This window comes from Onthophagus taurus, chromosome 2 (assembly GCF_036711975.1).
Source record: "Onthophagus taurus isolate NC chromosome 2, IU_Otau_3.0, whole genome shotgun sequence".
NCBI classification, from domain to species: Eukaryota; Metazoa; Arthropoda; class Insecta; order Coleoptera; family Scarabaeidae; genus Onthophagus; species Onthophagus taurus.
The window spans coordinates 8,497,337-8,509,472 of NC_091967.1; the positions used below are offsets into that span (position 1 = coordinate 8,497,337).

At 32.0% G+C, this 12,136-nt stretch overlaps 2 protein-coding genes across 3 annotated transcripts in view; one reads left to right on the forward strand and one right to left on the reverse strand.

The window, feature by feature from the left end:
* Positions 1 to 251: 251 nt before the first annotated feature.
* The window catches only part of LOC111427190 (Sil1 nucleotide exchange factor), a 40,250-nt gene continuing 28,365 nt past the window's right edge, over positions 252 to 12,136 (forward strand). Inside the window, exons 1-3 of one of the 2 annotated variants that reach the window (XM_071194111.1) lie at positions 252 to 440; positions 493 to 534; positions 2,316 to 2,359. The gene's annotated coding sequence lies outside the window, so the exon portion shown is untranslated. Of the gene's footprint in view, positions 441 to 492; positions 535 to 2,315; positions 2,360 to 7,124; positions 7,342 to 12,136 lie in introns of those variants that run through there. The other variant, XM_071194112.1, reaches the window with a different exon arrangement.
* LOC111427132 (PRL-1 phosphatase-like) lies at positions 1,575 to 11,428 on the reverse strand. The gene is made up of 2 exons (XM_071194655.1): positions 11,423 to 11,428; positions 1,575 to 2,211 (listed from the first exon to the last, which is right to left on the reverse strand). Exons 1-2 carry the CDS (start codon positions 11,426 to 11,428, stop codon positions 1,633 to 1,635), a joined length of 585 nt encoding a protein of 194 aa, XP_071050756.1. The 3' UTR covers positions 1,575 to 1,632.

Genomic DNA, 12,136 nt, shown 5'->3' on the forward strand with positions numbered 1-12,136 from the left:
ATGATATCAAAAATAAAGAATGATGCATAATCCAACGTCTTGGCTGCTTCGTTTTAATTATTTGTTGGGCACCTGATTCTTTTGCAGAAAGTGCTAAACATTGAAATTCTATTAGTGCGTTTTATTTTAGTAAAATAACATAAGTTTTATTTGAAATGTTTCGAGAAAACGAGTAATTTTTTTATTGAAAGGTTGAGTTTTAAACCAAAAAACGATTTAAAACCGCTTCGCCCCGTCGTCTTTACATTTTTTGTTTATTCACCTCCAGTATTCCTTCTTCACACAATAAATTAAGGAGGGGATGTTTGGAAGTTGATTCGCTAATAACACATTTTAGTTGATATGCGGGCATTTAAGGGCGATAAAGTAGTTTTGAAAAATAAGACTCAAGACTGAAAATAAGATTTATGCTGAGTGTTAGGTGATTAATTCATTATTAGGTATTAACTCATTTTTTTCGTCACAATAAATTAATTTATCTTTTCTTTGCAGCTGAGCTTCGAAGTAAAATCCAAGGGAAACAACATCCATTCGGTAAGTCGTTTTCGATTTTATTAATTTACCAAAACATATCGGGATAATTCGCGATTTTAATCATGTGTAATGTTGCTGTAATTGCCAGCTTGAAAAACGGTACCATTCAATAAATTTTTGCGTTTTGTGCTTGAAAAATTATAAAGCTTTAATTATTAACATTGTCAAAACATAAAATAATTTGAAATCGAGCGTAAACCACTCCAAATAATACTAGTATAATCTAATTCAAACTTCTCAAACTCTTTTTTTGTGTCAAATAAAATGATTTCTTTGGAAAAATTTTTGGCTGCCAAATTATGTGGTATTTCAATTTAAACTTTTGCATATATTTTCATGATATATTTAACTGATTCTCTACGTTGCTTTAAACCTTTAAGTTATTTTAATTATGAATTTATTTAAAATATAAAAGTCGTTTTAAGTTTATAATTAAATTCCAGGCAATAATTAGAAATTTCAAGAATTTTATAAGTTATCAAGTCCTCATGATGATTTGTTTTTAAGCTGATAAGATAAAATTAATCTTTATTATATATTTTTTAAATAACCGGTTGAATCACGATCGTGTTTATTTATAAATAAAAATAACCGCATAATTATTTCTGATCTTGATCGTTTTGAGATAAAATTTAAGTTTATAACCGTGAATTATGGACCGTTTTGAAACGTGTACTTGGTTATTATAGGTGACAAAGTGGGTATTAAACTACTTCCTGTACACCTTAAATAATGATCTGTGTACGCGAAGGTTTAAGAGGTTAAGTTAGGAGGTGGAAGTTTATATTAGTTCAAGAAGTTGGTAAAATATTAGAAGTCCATTAAAAATCGACCCTTTTCCTACCTGTTTTTCTAAGAAAAAGCTTAGCCCATCCCGTCCGGCCCTTTTCATCGTAACCCAATGATTTCCTATTGTCCAAAAACTTTTTTTCATTCATTCCGGTTGAAAGAACTTTGGTTTAAAGAATGGTTTTTATCTGATTCTATTTTATTTGAAGCCACCGCCCATAATCTTTTGAGGTTAAAAAAAATTGACTATGTTATTTATTATTTAATTTTATTTAATTTAGTTATAATTTTTTCTAACAACTAAAAAAATTAGATTAAACAACAATATTTTTTCTTATTTTTTAAAAATCCTTTTGGACGATACTCTTCTAAATAATTTAATTGTTTCGTATTGATGGCACCTCTTCTTTTTTGCCGGATCAACTCAACAGCATCTTCGTAATCCATTCCCAACTCAATAAGAGTTATTGCGACCATAACAGGTGCTCTTCCCAATCCTGCCACACAATGAACTGCAACGCATCCTTCGGGATTTTCTTGATAAGCCATTTTTAATAAATCAAACCATCGCTCAACGAGATCTTTCGAAGGGGATCCACCATCGTCATAAACTAAATCGTGGACTTCAACACCACGTTCCATCAACCATTCAATGTTATAACTAGGCTTACAAACCCTGATCACATGTTTCACCGTGTGTTTCTTCAGCTGATTTAAATATAGATTAATTGTGCAGTCAGATGGCATATCAGTGATGAGGAATTTATAATTTTTGTATTCAAATTCCGAAGCTTCAAGTCTCATTTTAATTTTTTTTATTGCTTTTGCTACTTTAATTTTCTTATGGATGTTGATCTTTACAGAATTCAGCACTATCCAAAACGAATTCTAACGTTTTTGCGACGTTTTCGTAATTTTCAAGAATAGTTTCCATACACATTTGATAACTCAATCAATTCAAAAAGAAAACTTATTTTGTTTCTTTGTTCTAGTGCGGATTGTGGAATAAACACTACTGAATGAGCTTTCGCAACCGGTGAGTATTCAATTAAATGTTATCACTTTTTGTTTTCTAGAAGTGTTCGTGTGGCGCCGCTGAGTGAGCCAAAAATAAGTTGTTCTTGTGGATCGTGCCCGCGGAACCCGATAGTATTCCGTGTATTTATTTTATACCGGTAGATATCAGTGTTGGGTTTACTGTTCCGTCGAAAGATTATTACAAGGGCCACCAGTCTGGCTGCTTCGACAACGCGCTTTCAATGAATGACCTCTGTGTGTGTGCGCGCCAGTCTCTGGTTGTGACTCTCTCTGTGTGTATTGGTAAAACACAGCGTAGTCGACGCAGATGATGCTTTAAAAAAAATCAGAGGCACATTGGACGAATTTAAAAGAATTTAATCGAAAGAGTACAATCACTAAAAATATGTTTCTTAGAAAACGATATCTGAATTATTTTGGTTCCGATTAACTATTCCGTTTTAATCAGAAATACTTTTACAATCGCGGTTATTTCTTGAAATTAAAAACAAAAATTTTATGAGTAATATAATAATAATAATACAACTTTAAATAATATAAATACGGTCATAGTTTCCTGTTGATTCCTTTACGAATCAATTAAAGGAATTTTCGTCCTTGACGACTTCTTTGTTTCCTTTTCTAACAATTACTCATAGGAATAAAACGTAATTTGCGGCTAAGAAAGCCATTCTATACGTTATTTTTAAAATTGAAACCAAGTGGGGGGATTTAAAATACAACAAACAAAACGCTCCTATATTCGGTATAAATATTGATGTCGCCGGTTGCGATTGCTATGAAACGTGATCTCCGGTAACGTGGAAGAGATCTGTTTATCTCGAATGTCAGCAGAAACTCAAAACAATAAATAATTATCTCACAAGGGAAGTGTCACAACTGTGTCTCACCGATTTCGATGCAATTTGGTACAGTCATAGAATGGGCCAAAATAAGGTTCGTACATTTTTTTATACGTGCGGTAAAAGCCCCTGGGGCGAGTTATAGGGGTTGAAAGTTTGGAGAAAAAGTACGTTTTCACTTATATTTTAAAAATGAAAAGTGCTATCAAAATTTGGTAAATTGTAACTGATATTCATTTTAAAAGAGCTTTCTTTTGATGTATCACACATATACCAGAGGGTTAAGAAGGGCGAACTACCCCTATTTTTTTGGAATTATTTAAAAACCACCCTATCGATTTTGGCGGCATTAAGTATACTTCCAGCACGTTCAAAAATATTAGTTAAGGGTTTTTTCCCATTCGCTCTAGATCATCCCCAGCGAAGTTACGGGGGTTAACATGTAACCACTTTTCGTAAGAATGATGTGATAAAATTGTCAGGTATTTTGAAAATACTTTAACAAAACCGTAAATTAGTCGCACAATAAAATGTTTAATGTAAAATAAGGCATAATACACCATTTAGGGGTGGTTGGGGTTAACCACCCCCTTAAAAATTAATTCTATCCCGGGCATTACTTGTTGATTACGGCGAAATTTGGTACTGTGTTTGTTTTATATTTGAAGTAAAAATTTTTGAAAATGGTTATAAGGGTTACAAATTAGGGGTAGTTTTTTGTTTATACCTCGAAGATGAAAACTGCCATCGTAACTGTGGTATTGTTTTTTAAAAATCTATCTATCGATGTTCCACGAGGTAAACTACCCTCATTTTCTTTAAATAATAAATATAAAACTACTAGATAAATAAGATATTTTATTTATTTATGAGTTAAAAAGCAACTGACAAAAAAAAATAGTTCAATATACCAAAGAAGTTTATTCTACATTACTAATTGACGTTTTTTATGTTCAATGTTAAATTTATTCTTTCATTAATTTAACACTTTTTTCCTATCTTCTATAAAATTCCTTTATTAATAAAGGAAAATTAATGAAAGAATAAATAGAAATTCTCTATCACATCATTAACATTGTTAAGTTTATTTTTATTCTACATAATGTTGCCAAAAATACACCTACCAAAAAAATTTTGGCACAATATTTGTTTTTTTAGTGCCGCTTGCTAAAGGTCATTTCTCAAAATAGTTTTTTCTAGTATAAAAGAACGTGTGCCCAGTGGGTAGATTTTAGTTTCAGAGCAACTGACAGAAGCAATGGTTACAATAAACCCAATAAACGTTTTAAATTTGCTAATGACAGTTTTTACTGTTATGAATATTCCCCAGACTCCTGTAAATGAAGCAGAAGTTAGTTTAAAAGAAAATATACAGCGTATTTTAATGGAAAGTATGGAAGACTACAATATGCAAATTGAAGACGAAACTGTATTAATTTTCGATTCATCCAATGGCATCAATGACGGTCAGCAAATTATTGAAGACCAGGATACAACTGACAGGTTTGTAGAAGATACTGATGCTCATTGTCCATCGAAGGATGACATCGACTACGAGTACAAATTAGAGGCGGTAAATTACTGGACAAGTGGGAAGAAAGGTTATTTGAAACTAGAAACCGTAAAAAACAAATACCGAAAAGTAACGTCAAAGACCCAATTGCACAGATGGTCTAAATATATTGAAGAAAGAGGGACATACAAAGAAAAATTAGCAGAAATTACCGAATTTGTAATTAATCAAGCGAGAGCCGCCGTAGATAATAAATTGCCACTACATGATATTGATATACGCAGATGGGCTATACAAGCTAGAAATGAAAAGAATTTATCTCCTCAACTGTTCAAAGCATCTCATAGCTGGGTGCAACGTTTTAAGAAAGCAAATCGGTTAGTAAGCCGAAAAATAACAAAATTTCTATCCCAAAAACAAATTGGAAATGTTGATCGAGTAAAAACTTTAGCAAAAGATTTCGTTAAAGAGGCAAAGCTACAAATCCAAATATATGGACCTGAAAACGCCTACAATTCGGATCAGAGCGGTTTTAACTTGGAATTCCATTCGGGAAGAACATTAAGCGATTTAGGAGTTAAAACCGTAGAAAGTGTGGTCCAGTCGGTGTCATCTACAACGCACAGTTACACAATTCAACCCGTAATATCTGCTGATGGGAAACTTCTTTCTCCACTTTTTATTGTTTTAAAAGAACCCTCTGGCAGCTTTGGACCGAGGGTAGCAAATACAATGTTTAAAGCAGACAATATATACGTTTTGGCATCAAAATCTGGAAAGTTAACTTCAGAACACATGAAAAATTGGCTCCAAAATGTATATTTTCCAAATACTGGTTCTAAATCATTATTATTATTAGATTCTTGGAGTGGCCATTGTCCTGAAGTTATTAGTGAAATAACTCCATCAGGTACTAATTTTAAACATTTATCTATACCTGCAGGGACAACAGGTCAAATACAGCCCCTAGATGTATTTGGTTTCAGAATATGGAAAAATTTTATTAGAAGATTCTCTGATCAGATTATTCTTTACCAGTATGATGTCAATTTACATCAGAGGGATAACATATTAAAATTGCAATCGTTGACGCATAACCAGTTGGCTTCCCCTCGGTTTATAAATGTTTTTAAATACGCATGGTTTGCAAGTGGCTATATAGAGGAGAGACCAGACCATTTTGAAAATCCCGTGGAAGTTTGCTTTTCGAGTGAGAAGCCAACGTGTGATATCTGTGGGGATATAGCGGTCATAACATGTGCATGGTGTAAAAAATCCTTATGTTTAAAACATTTTTTCCACGACTTTCATTTTTGCCAACACTACGTAGAATAAAAATAAATTTAATATTGAAAATTAATATAATACATAAAAAACGTCAATTAGTAATGTAGAATAAACTTCTTTGGTATATTGAACTATTTTTTTTGTCAGTTGCTTTTTAACTCATAAATAAATAAAATATCTTATTTATCTAGTAGTTTTATATTTATTATTTAAAGAAAATGAGGGTAGTTTACCTCGTGGAACATCGATAGATAGATTTTTAAAAAACAATACCACAGTTACGATGGCAGTTTTCATCTTCGAGGTATAAACAAAAAACTACCCCTAATTTGTAACCCTTATAACCATTTTCAAAAATTTTTACTTCAAATATAAAACAAACACAGTACCAAATTTCGCCGTAATCGACAAATAACGCCCGGGATAGAATTAATTTTTAAGGGGGTGGATAACCCCAACAACCCCTATATGGTGTATTATGCCTTATTTTACACTAAACATTTTATTGTGCGACTAATTTACGGTTTTGTTTAAAGTATTTTCAAAATACCTGACAATTTTATCACATCATTCTTACGAAAAGTGCTTACATGTTAACCCCCGTAACTTCGCTGGGGTTGATCTAGGGCGAATGGGAAAAAACCCTTAACTAATATTTTTGAACGCACTAGAAGTATACTTAATGCCACCAAAATCGATAGGGTGGTTTTTAAATAATTCCAAAAAAATAGGGGTAGTTCGCCCTTTTTAACCCTCTGCTATATGTGTGACACATCAAAAGAAAGCTCTTTTAAAATGAATATCAGTTACAATTTACCAAATTTTGATAGCACTTTTCGTTTTCAAAATATAAGTGAAAACGTACTTTTTCTCCAAACTTTCAACCCCTATAACTCGCCCCAGGGGCTTTTACCGCACGTATAAAAAAATGTGCGAACCTTATTTTGGCCCATTCTATGACTGTACCAAATTGCATCGAAATCGGTGAGACACAGTTGTGACACTTCCCTTGTCAGTTAATAATATATACCAAATTTGCTAAGAAATAAAAGAATTATTTGGTGCTTGTATGTATGTATATTTAACATGTTCTGGGAAACCATAGAAAATCGACGACAAAATCGGAAATCAAAGTAACCATTTCATTATTATGGCTTCTTTAAAACGTATCGAATATCAAAGAGATCATTATTACGTTTATATTATGTGGCGCAGTGAAATACAGAACATAGTGCTAATCCCGATAGGATTTGAATCACTAACTTTGATTTTATATTATCACTTAATGGACGACACGAAGAAAAGAATATGTTGTAAATAACATAAAGACCAGAAAAGGTTTGTATGCTGCTAATAAGTTTATGTTGTTAAGATAAGAAGTAAACTTTGTGACAGTTTAGTTAACCTAATAATAATCAAGGAGATAACTCACGGTAGTGGATGAAGAAGACAACCGAAAATATCTTTTTATTTATCAAATAAATTTGGAGAAGAAAATTTATAGATAAACCTTTAGTCCATTAACATACCACTCTGCAATTAACAAATACACACTATCATGCAAAAGGGATTACTTATATTTGTAGAACTCAAAGACAGAATGAAAACCTGAAGAAGTTACTAGACCAATAGACAAGATACAAAAATAAAATCGCTACAATTGAAAAATAAAAATAAAAGGAAAGGAGATTAGATGTATACAGGTTCATAACCGATAATTACAGATTTACCTTGGTCTATTTGCATATTAACTGTAGCGTAAATATTTTTTTAACCATTTTGCATGAACCCGGAAACTTAGATGTCTATGTGTGCTGGTTAAAGTTAACTTTTTGTCCCTCCTATCTCCGATTTGCATGATCGCTTCGTACCAGCGCTTTTCAAACACCGTTTTAAACAGCTTTAGATATATCCACTAATTCAGAAATGTTAAAAAAACATAAAATGACTTTTTATGACTTAATTATGTTAAAAAAATTTTCGGTATAAATAAAAACAAATTGGTCATTGATTATTTAAAACGAGCTCGAACATGGTTTAAAATTAAACGGAACCAGTTGAGAATCGCTGCTTTATATCACTATTTCAAACCACACAACTCCGTTATTACTAGATATAATCCTGGAATATGCATACAGACACGTTAGTTAAAGTCAGTTATTATTAATTTTTTTTAAATTATACTGCTGCGAGATGAATATTTAGATGACAAAAAAACTGAAATCAAAAAATAAACGAATTGAAATGAATGTGGTTGGAATTTGTAAGAAAGAAAAACGTTCACATCGAAACTCACTTTAAACAAGCTTCAACAATATATCAATTGGGTTAGATTAATTTTTTTTTCGGGTTGTTGTACTTTATTTAGTGTCAATGACCAGAGAGATTGAAAATAACCAGACTAAATTCGAGCAACATCCGAATCGAACCATTAATTAATTTAGAAATCATCACACTTTCACTTTTCTTTTAACGTTTTTCTAACGTAATCAAACAATCTCCAACGAATTCAATACCGTAATAAATAATAGCGATTTTTTTATAAATAAAAATCGTTTATGGAGGATTTAGAAATTTCTTCTTTTCAGAAAGAGAAATGAAGTTAAGGCGAGAAAAAAATTGTAAAATAACACGTGTTTAGTGTTTTCTTCAGCTGTCGTTGTGAAACCTAATAATAAGGTTCGTTACTTATTTGCTCCGGTGCAGTTTAGAAAGTAAAGTGACTCAAAATTACCACGAAAGTGAAGACACCTGTTTGTGATTTTCTAAGGAAATCTAAGAAAATGAAATTAATGGTGAAGGAAAATTTGAAATTTCAAAAAAATTCATTGTCCAGCTTACAAAATACAACATCGTAATTCTTAGTAGACATCAAAGTAACAGTTAGAACTAGACATTCGAGCGTACAAAATATAGGTCATAACGATTTACCTCCTCGCCGGCTATTTCTATGACTAATTCGCCATATATTATCCGTCTCTATAGAACCAACCCAACGACGAATCGAACGTTTGACCTCAACAAAGATTATATTAAATTCTTCGTTGTTTAAGGAAACAAAATAAAATTTATAGAAGAAAATTAAATTACTCAGAGGACAAGGACGTGTCCTTCCTCCTCTTGGTTTTTATCACCAACTGTGAGCAACGATAATTATTCCATGTAGAGAAGAGAAGAGAACGTAGAGTTCTGGCATCCGGCAAAGAATTCGATGCTTAAAGCATTCGTAATGTTCTAGGTTGTTCAAAGAAATCGATAAACAAAGTCACCGTGAACAAAAAAAGAAGTCAAATCGATTTTTGTTAACATAAAAATTAATGTTATTAAAAATCTTTCTGAACCTGTAGTTACAGATTTTTTATAATCTCTTTTATTACGATAAAGAAAGAAAATATATAGAGCGTATTTCTACGAACCGTTTCTCGTGAACAAACATGGTACTCGCAGTCGGTTGGGAAAATGCCATCTCGTTCGAACTAGAAACGGTATTGATTGATTGGATCTGTTGGGCATTACCTTTTTCATGGATGTTTTAACTCTTAACCGTCGTCGCCTCTTCGATAAACTATCGTCGTAAAAAAGAGAAGAAACAACAAATAAAAAGAAGAAATAATAGTGCGATAGAAAAGAATAACACCAGGAAAACAGGAAAAATAAAAAGTTGTAAAAGACGTGATTCGTATTTCGTAATAGAATGGACGTGAGTCTTGTAAGAACCGAAAAGGCAATTATCAAACGAACCCATAATGTTTAAAATGACGATAAAACCCTACAAGATTTATGATTTCCTGGATTTTATCGTCGCATATTTACAATTATATTAAATTTGTTGAAATGCGTGATAAAAGTCATGTTTTAGTTTTTATTTAAAATTTATATTACTCTTCATTTATAAATGTATCATTATTTAAGTATTAATTAACACAATATGTTAGTGTTTTTAACAAACTTTGTTTAAAAAAATTATGAAAAGGTTAAGGATGCGAGACATCTATTTATATGCTGATCATAATATTAACCTAATCGTCTTAATCGCGGTTTAGAACTAGACGATATGACTCATAGTCATTTAATTTCTTGGAAAAACTAGTAAACTGGAGAAGATCCACTTTTTTTCTGCTTGGGTTACATCTCAAAATTTTTTTAATCTTGCTTGTACGACAGCATAAATCTATTAGATTGTCTGTATGATGATCGATGACTTTTATATAGATTCTAAGATTGGGGTGCTTTAAACCTAAAGAGCCGACTTCGCTTCCTCACGAAACCCTCATATCTCAGGTCATCAACCTAACCAGTGTAATTCTAGACTTCAACAAGTATGATATTTATAACTTACAGAGTAGAAAGGAGAGGTTTTTTTTATATCTGTAAAATGTAATTCTAATTTACAATGTGTAATATACAATGAATACCTTATTGGAACTTTTATTCCACATAATCAAGAAATCTGATAACCAGAAAATTATGTTTGATTAGAACAGTCCAAATAAATCAGACATAATGGTATAATCAGATATTCTTGACTATCTACAATCTGAGTTTTTGACAACGACTTTTAATGCATGTTATGCATGTAACTCAATACAAGATACAATACAATACATAAAAGCAACTTACGCTTGATTTTTTGTGTGTTTGAATCACAATACTCAAATCCTGTTGAATCACAATAAGTTGGGTTGACTTGTTTTAGGGTTACATTATTGGAGTTAATTTACTTTGGAAGTGGGTTGCTCTGGAATTTATTTACTTTGTGGTTAAGTTTCTCTGGGGTTGGTTTACCTTGTTGTTAAGTTTCTTTGGAGATGTCCTGCTTTTCTTTAGAGTTACGTTATGCTTGGGTTACTTTGCAATATATTGGGATTGGATTGGCTTGCTTTGGAGTTGAGTTACTTTATGGTTAAATTCCTTTAGAATTGGATTAGCTTGCATTTGAGTTAGGTTACTTTGTGGTTAAGTTGCGTTAGAATTGGATTATTTTGCTTTAAAGTTGGGTTACTTTGTAGCTTAGTTGCTTCGAGGTTAGGTGGTTTTATGGTTGAGTTGCATTGTTTTGCTTTGAAGGTGAGAAATTTTGTGGTTAGTTTGCTTTGGAGTTCAATTACTTTGTATTTAAGTTGCTTTGAAATTAGATTAGTTTGCTTTAGAGATGAGGTTAGGGTTGGATTTATTTAGTTTAGATTTGGGTTAATTTTTAATTGACCTGCTTTCGAGTTGGAATACTTTGTAGTTGAATTTGATGTTGATAAATATGTCGTGTTTGTACTCATTTTAAAGGATTTTTAATAAAGAATACAAATATGTCAAAATCGAGGTTGACATTTTAAACCTGAAGTTAGTTATCATATAATAGAATCATCTCCATCTTCTTCAGATTAGCAGAAAGAGGTTGTTTCCGAACTATATTATGTTTTACCTGCATTGTGCTAAAGACTATCACCATAGTCTTTGGTACATTTTCCTAACCAGAATTGTTAGATCATCAGATTGGCTGCGTTGAGACCTGCTAAAGACCATTATGAGCCAGTTTGAAAAAATATTGATTTGGTTTTTTTAATAATAATTTTAATTTTTCAGTTGGAGCTAAAATTGTGTTACTTAGAACTGATTACCAATCGTTTTCTGTGTAATGTTCTTGTCACGCAAAGGATCTGTACTCGTTTTACAAACTAGAAAAGACGTACAAAAAAAATACAAGTTTACAAGAAGCAAAAAAGGAAGAGATAAAGAAAAGCGTACGTTTTGTGTGTGTATGTTGTGAGAGTGTGTTTAATAAGGGTGACACGAAGTGGGTTCCCACACAACCTGGGGAATTATTAATAACCTTGAGTTGCGTTAAATGCGAGTCGCGCACATTTTCTAGTATGTACTCTCAGTTTCCGTTCTCAGTGACACTAAACTTCTTGTGGGAATTGCATGACACAAACGTTACCATGAAAACATTTTTTAAAGTTGAAATAATTTCATCTTTGAACCGAAATCGGCAAAAATTACTATTGGGTTAGTGGAACGCGTAGTACGTTTAAAGATTTTACGACTTCACGGTTGCCGTCGTACTTACACAAACGAAAGCTGCTTGGTTGTGATCATTAACAGTCTATGGGTGAGGTCCAGTTCTAAAGGAAGGTGT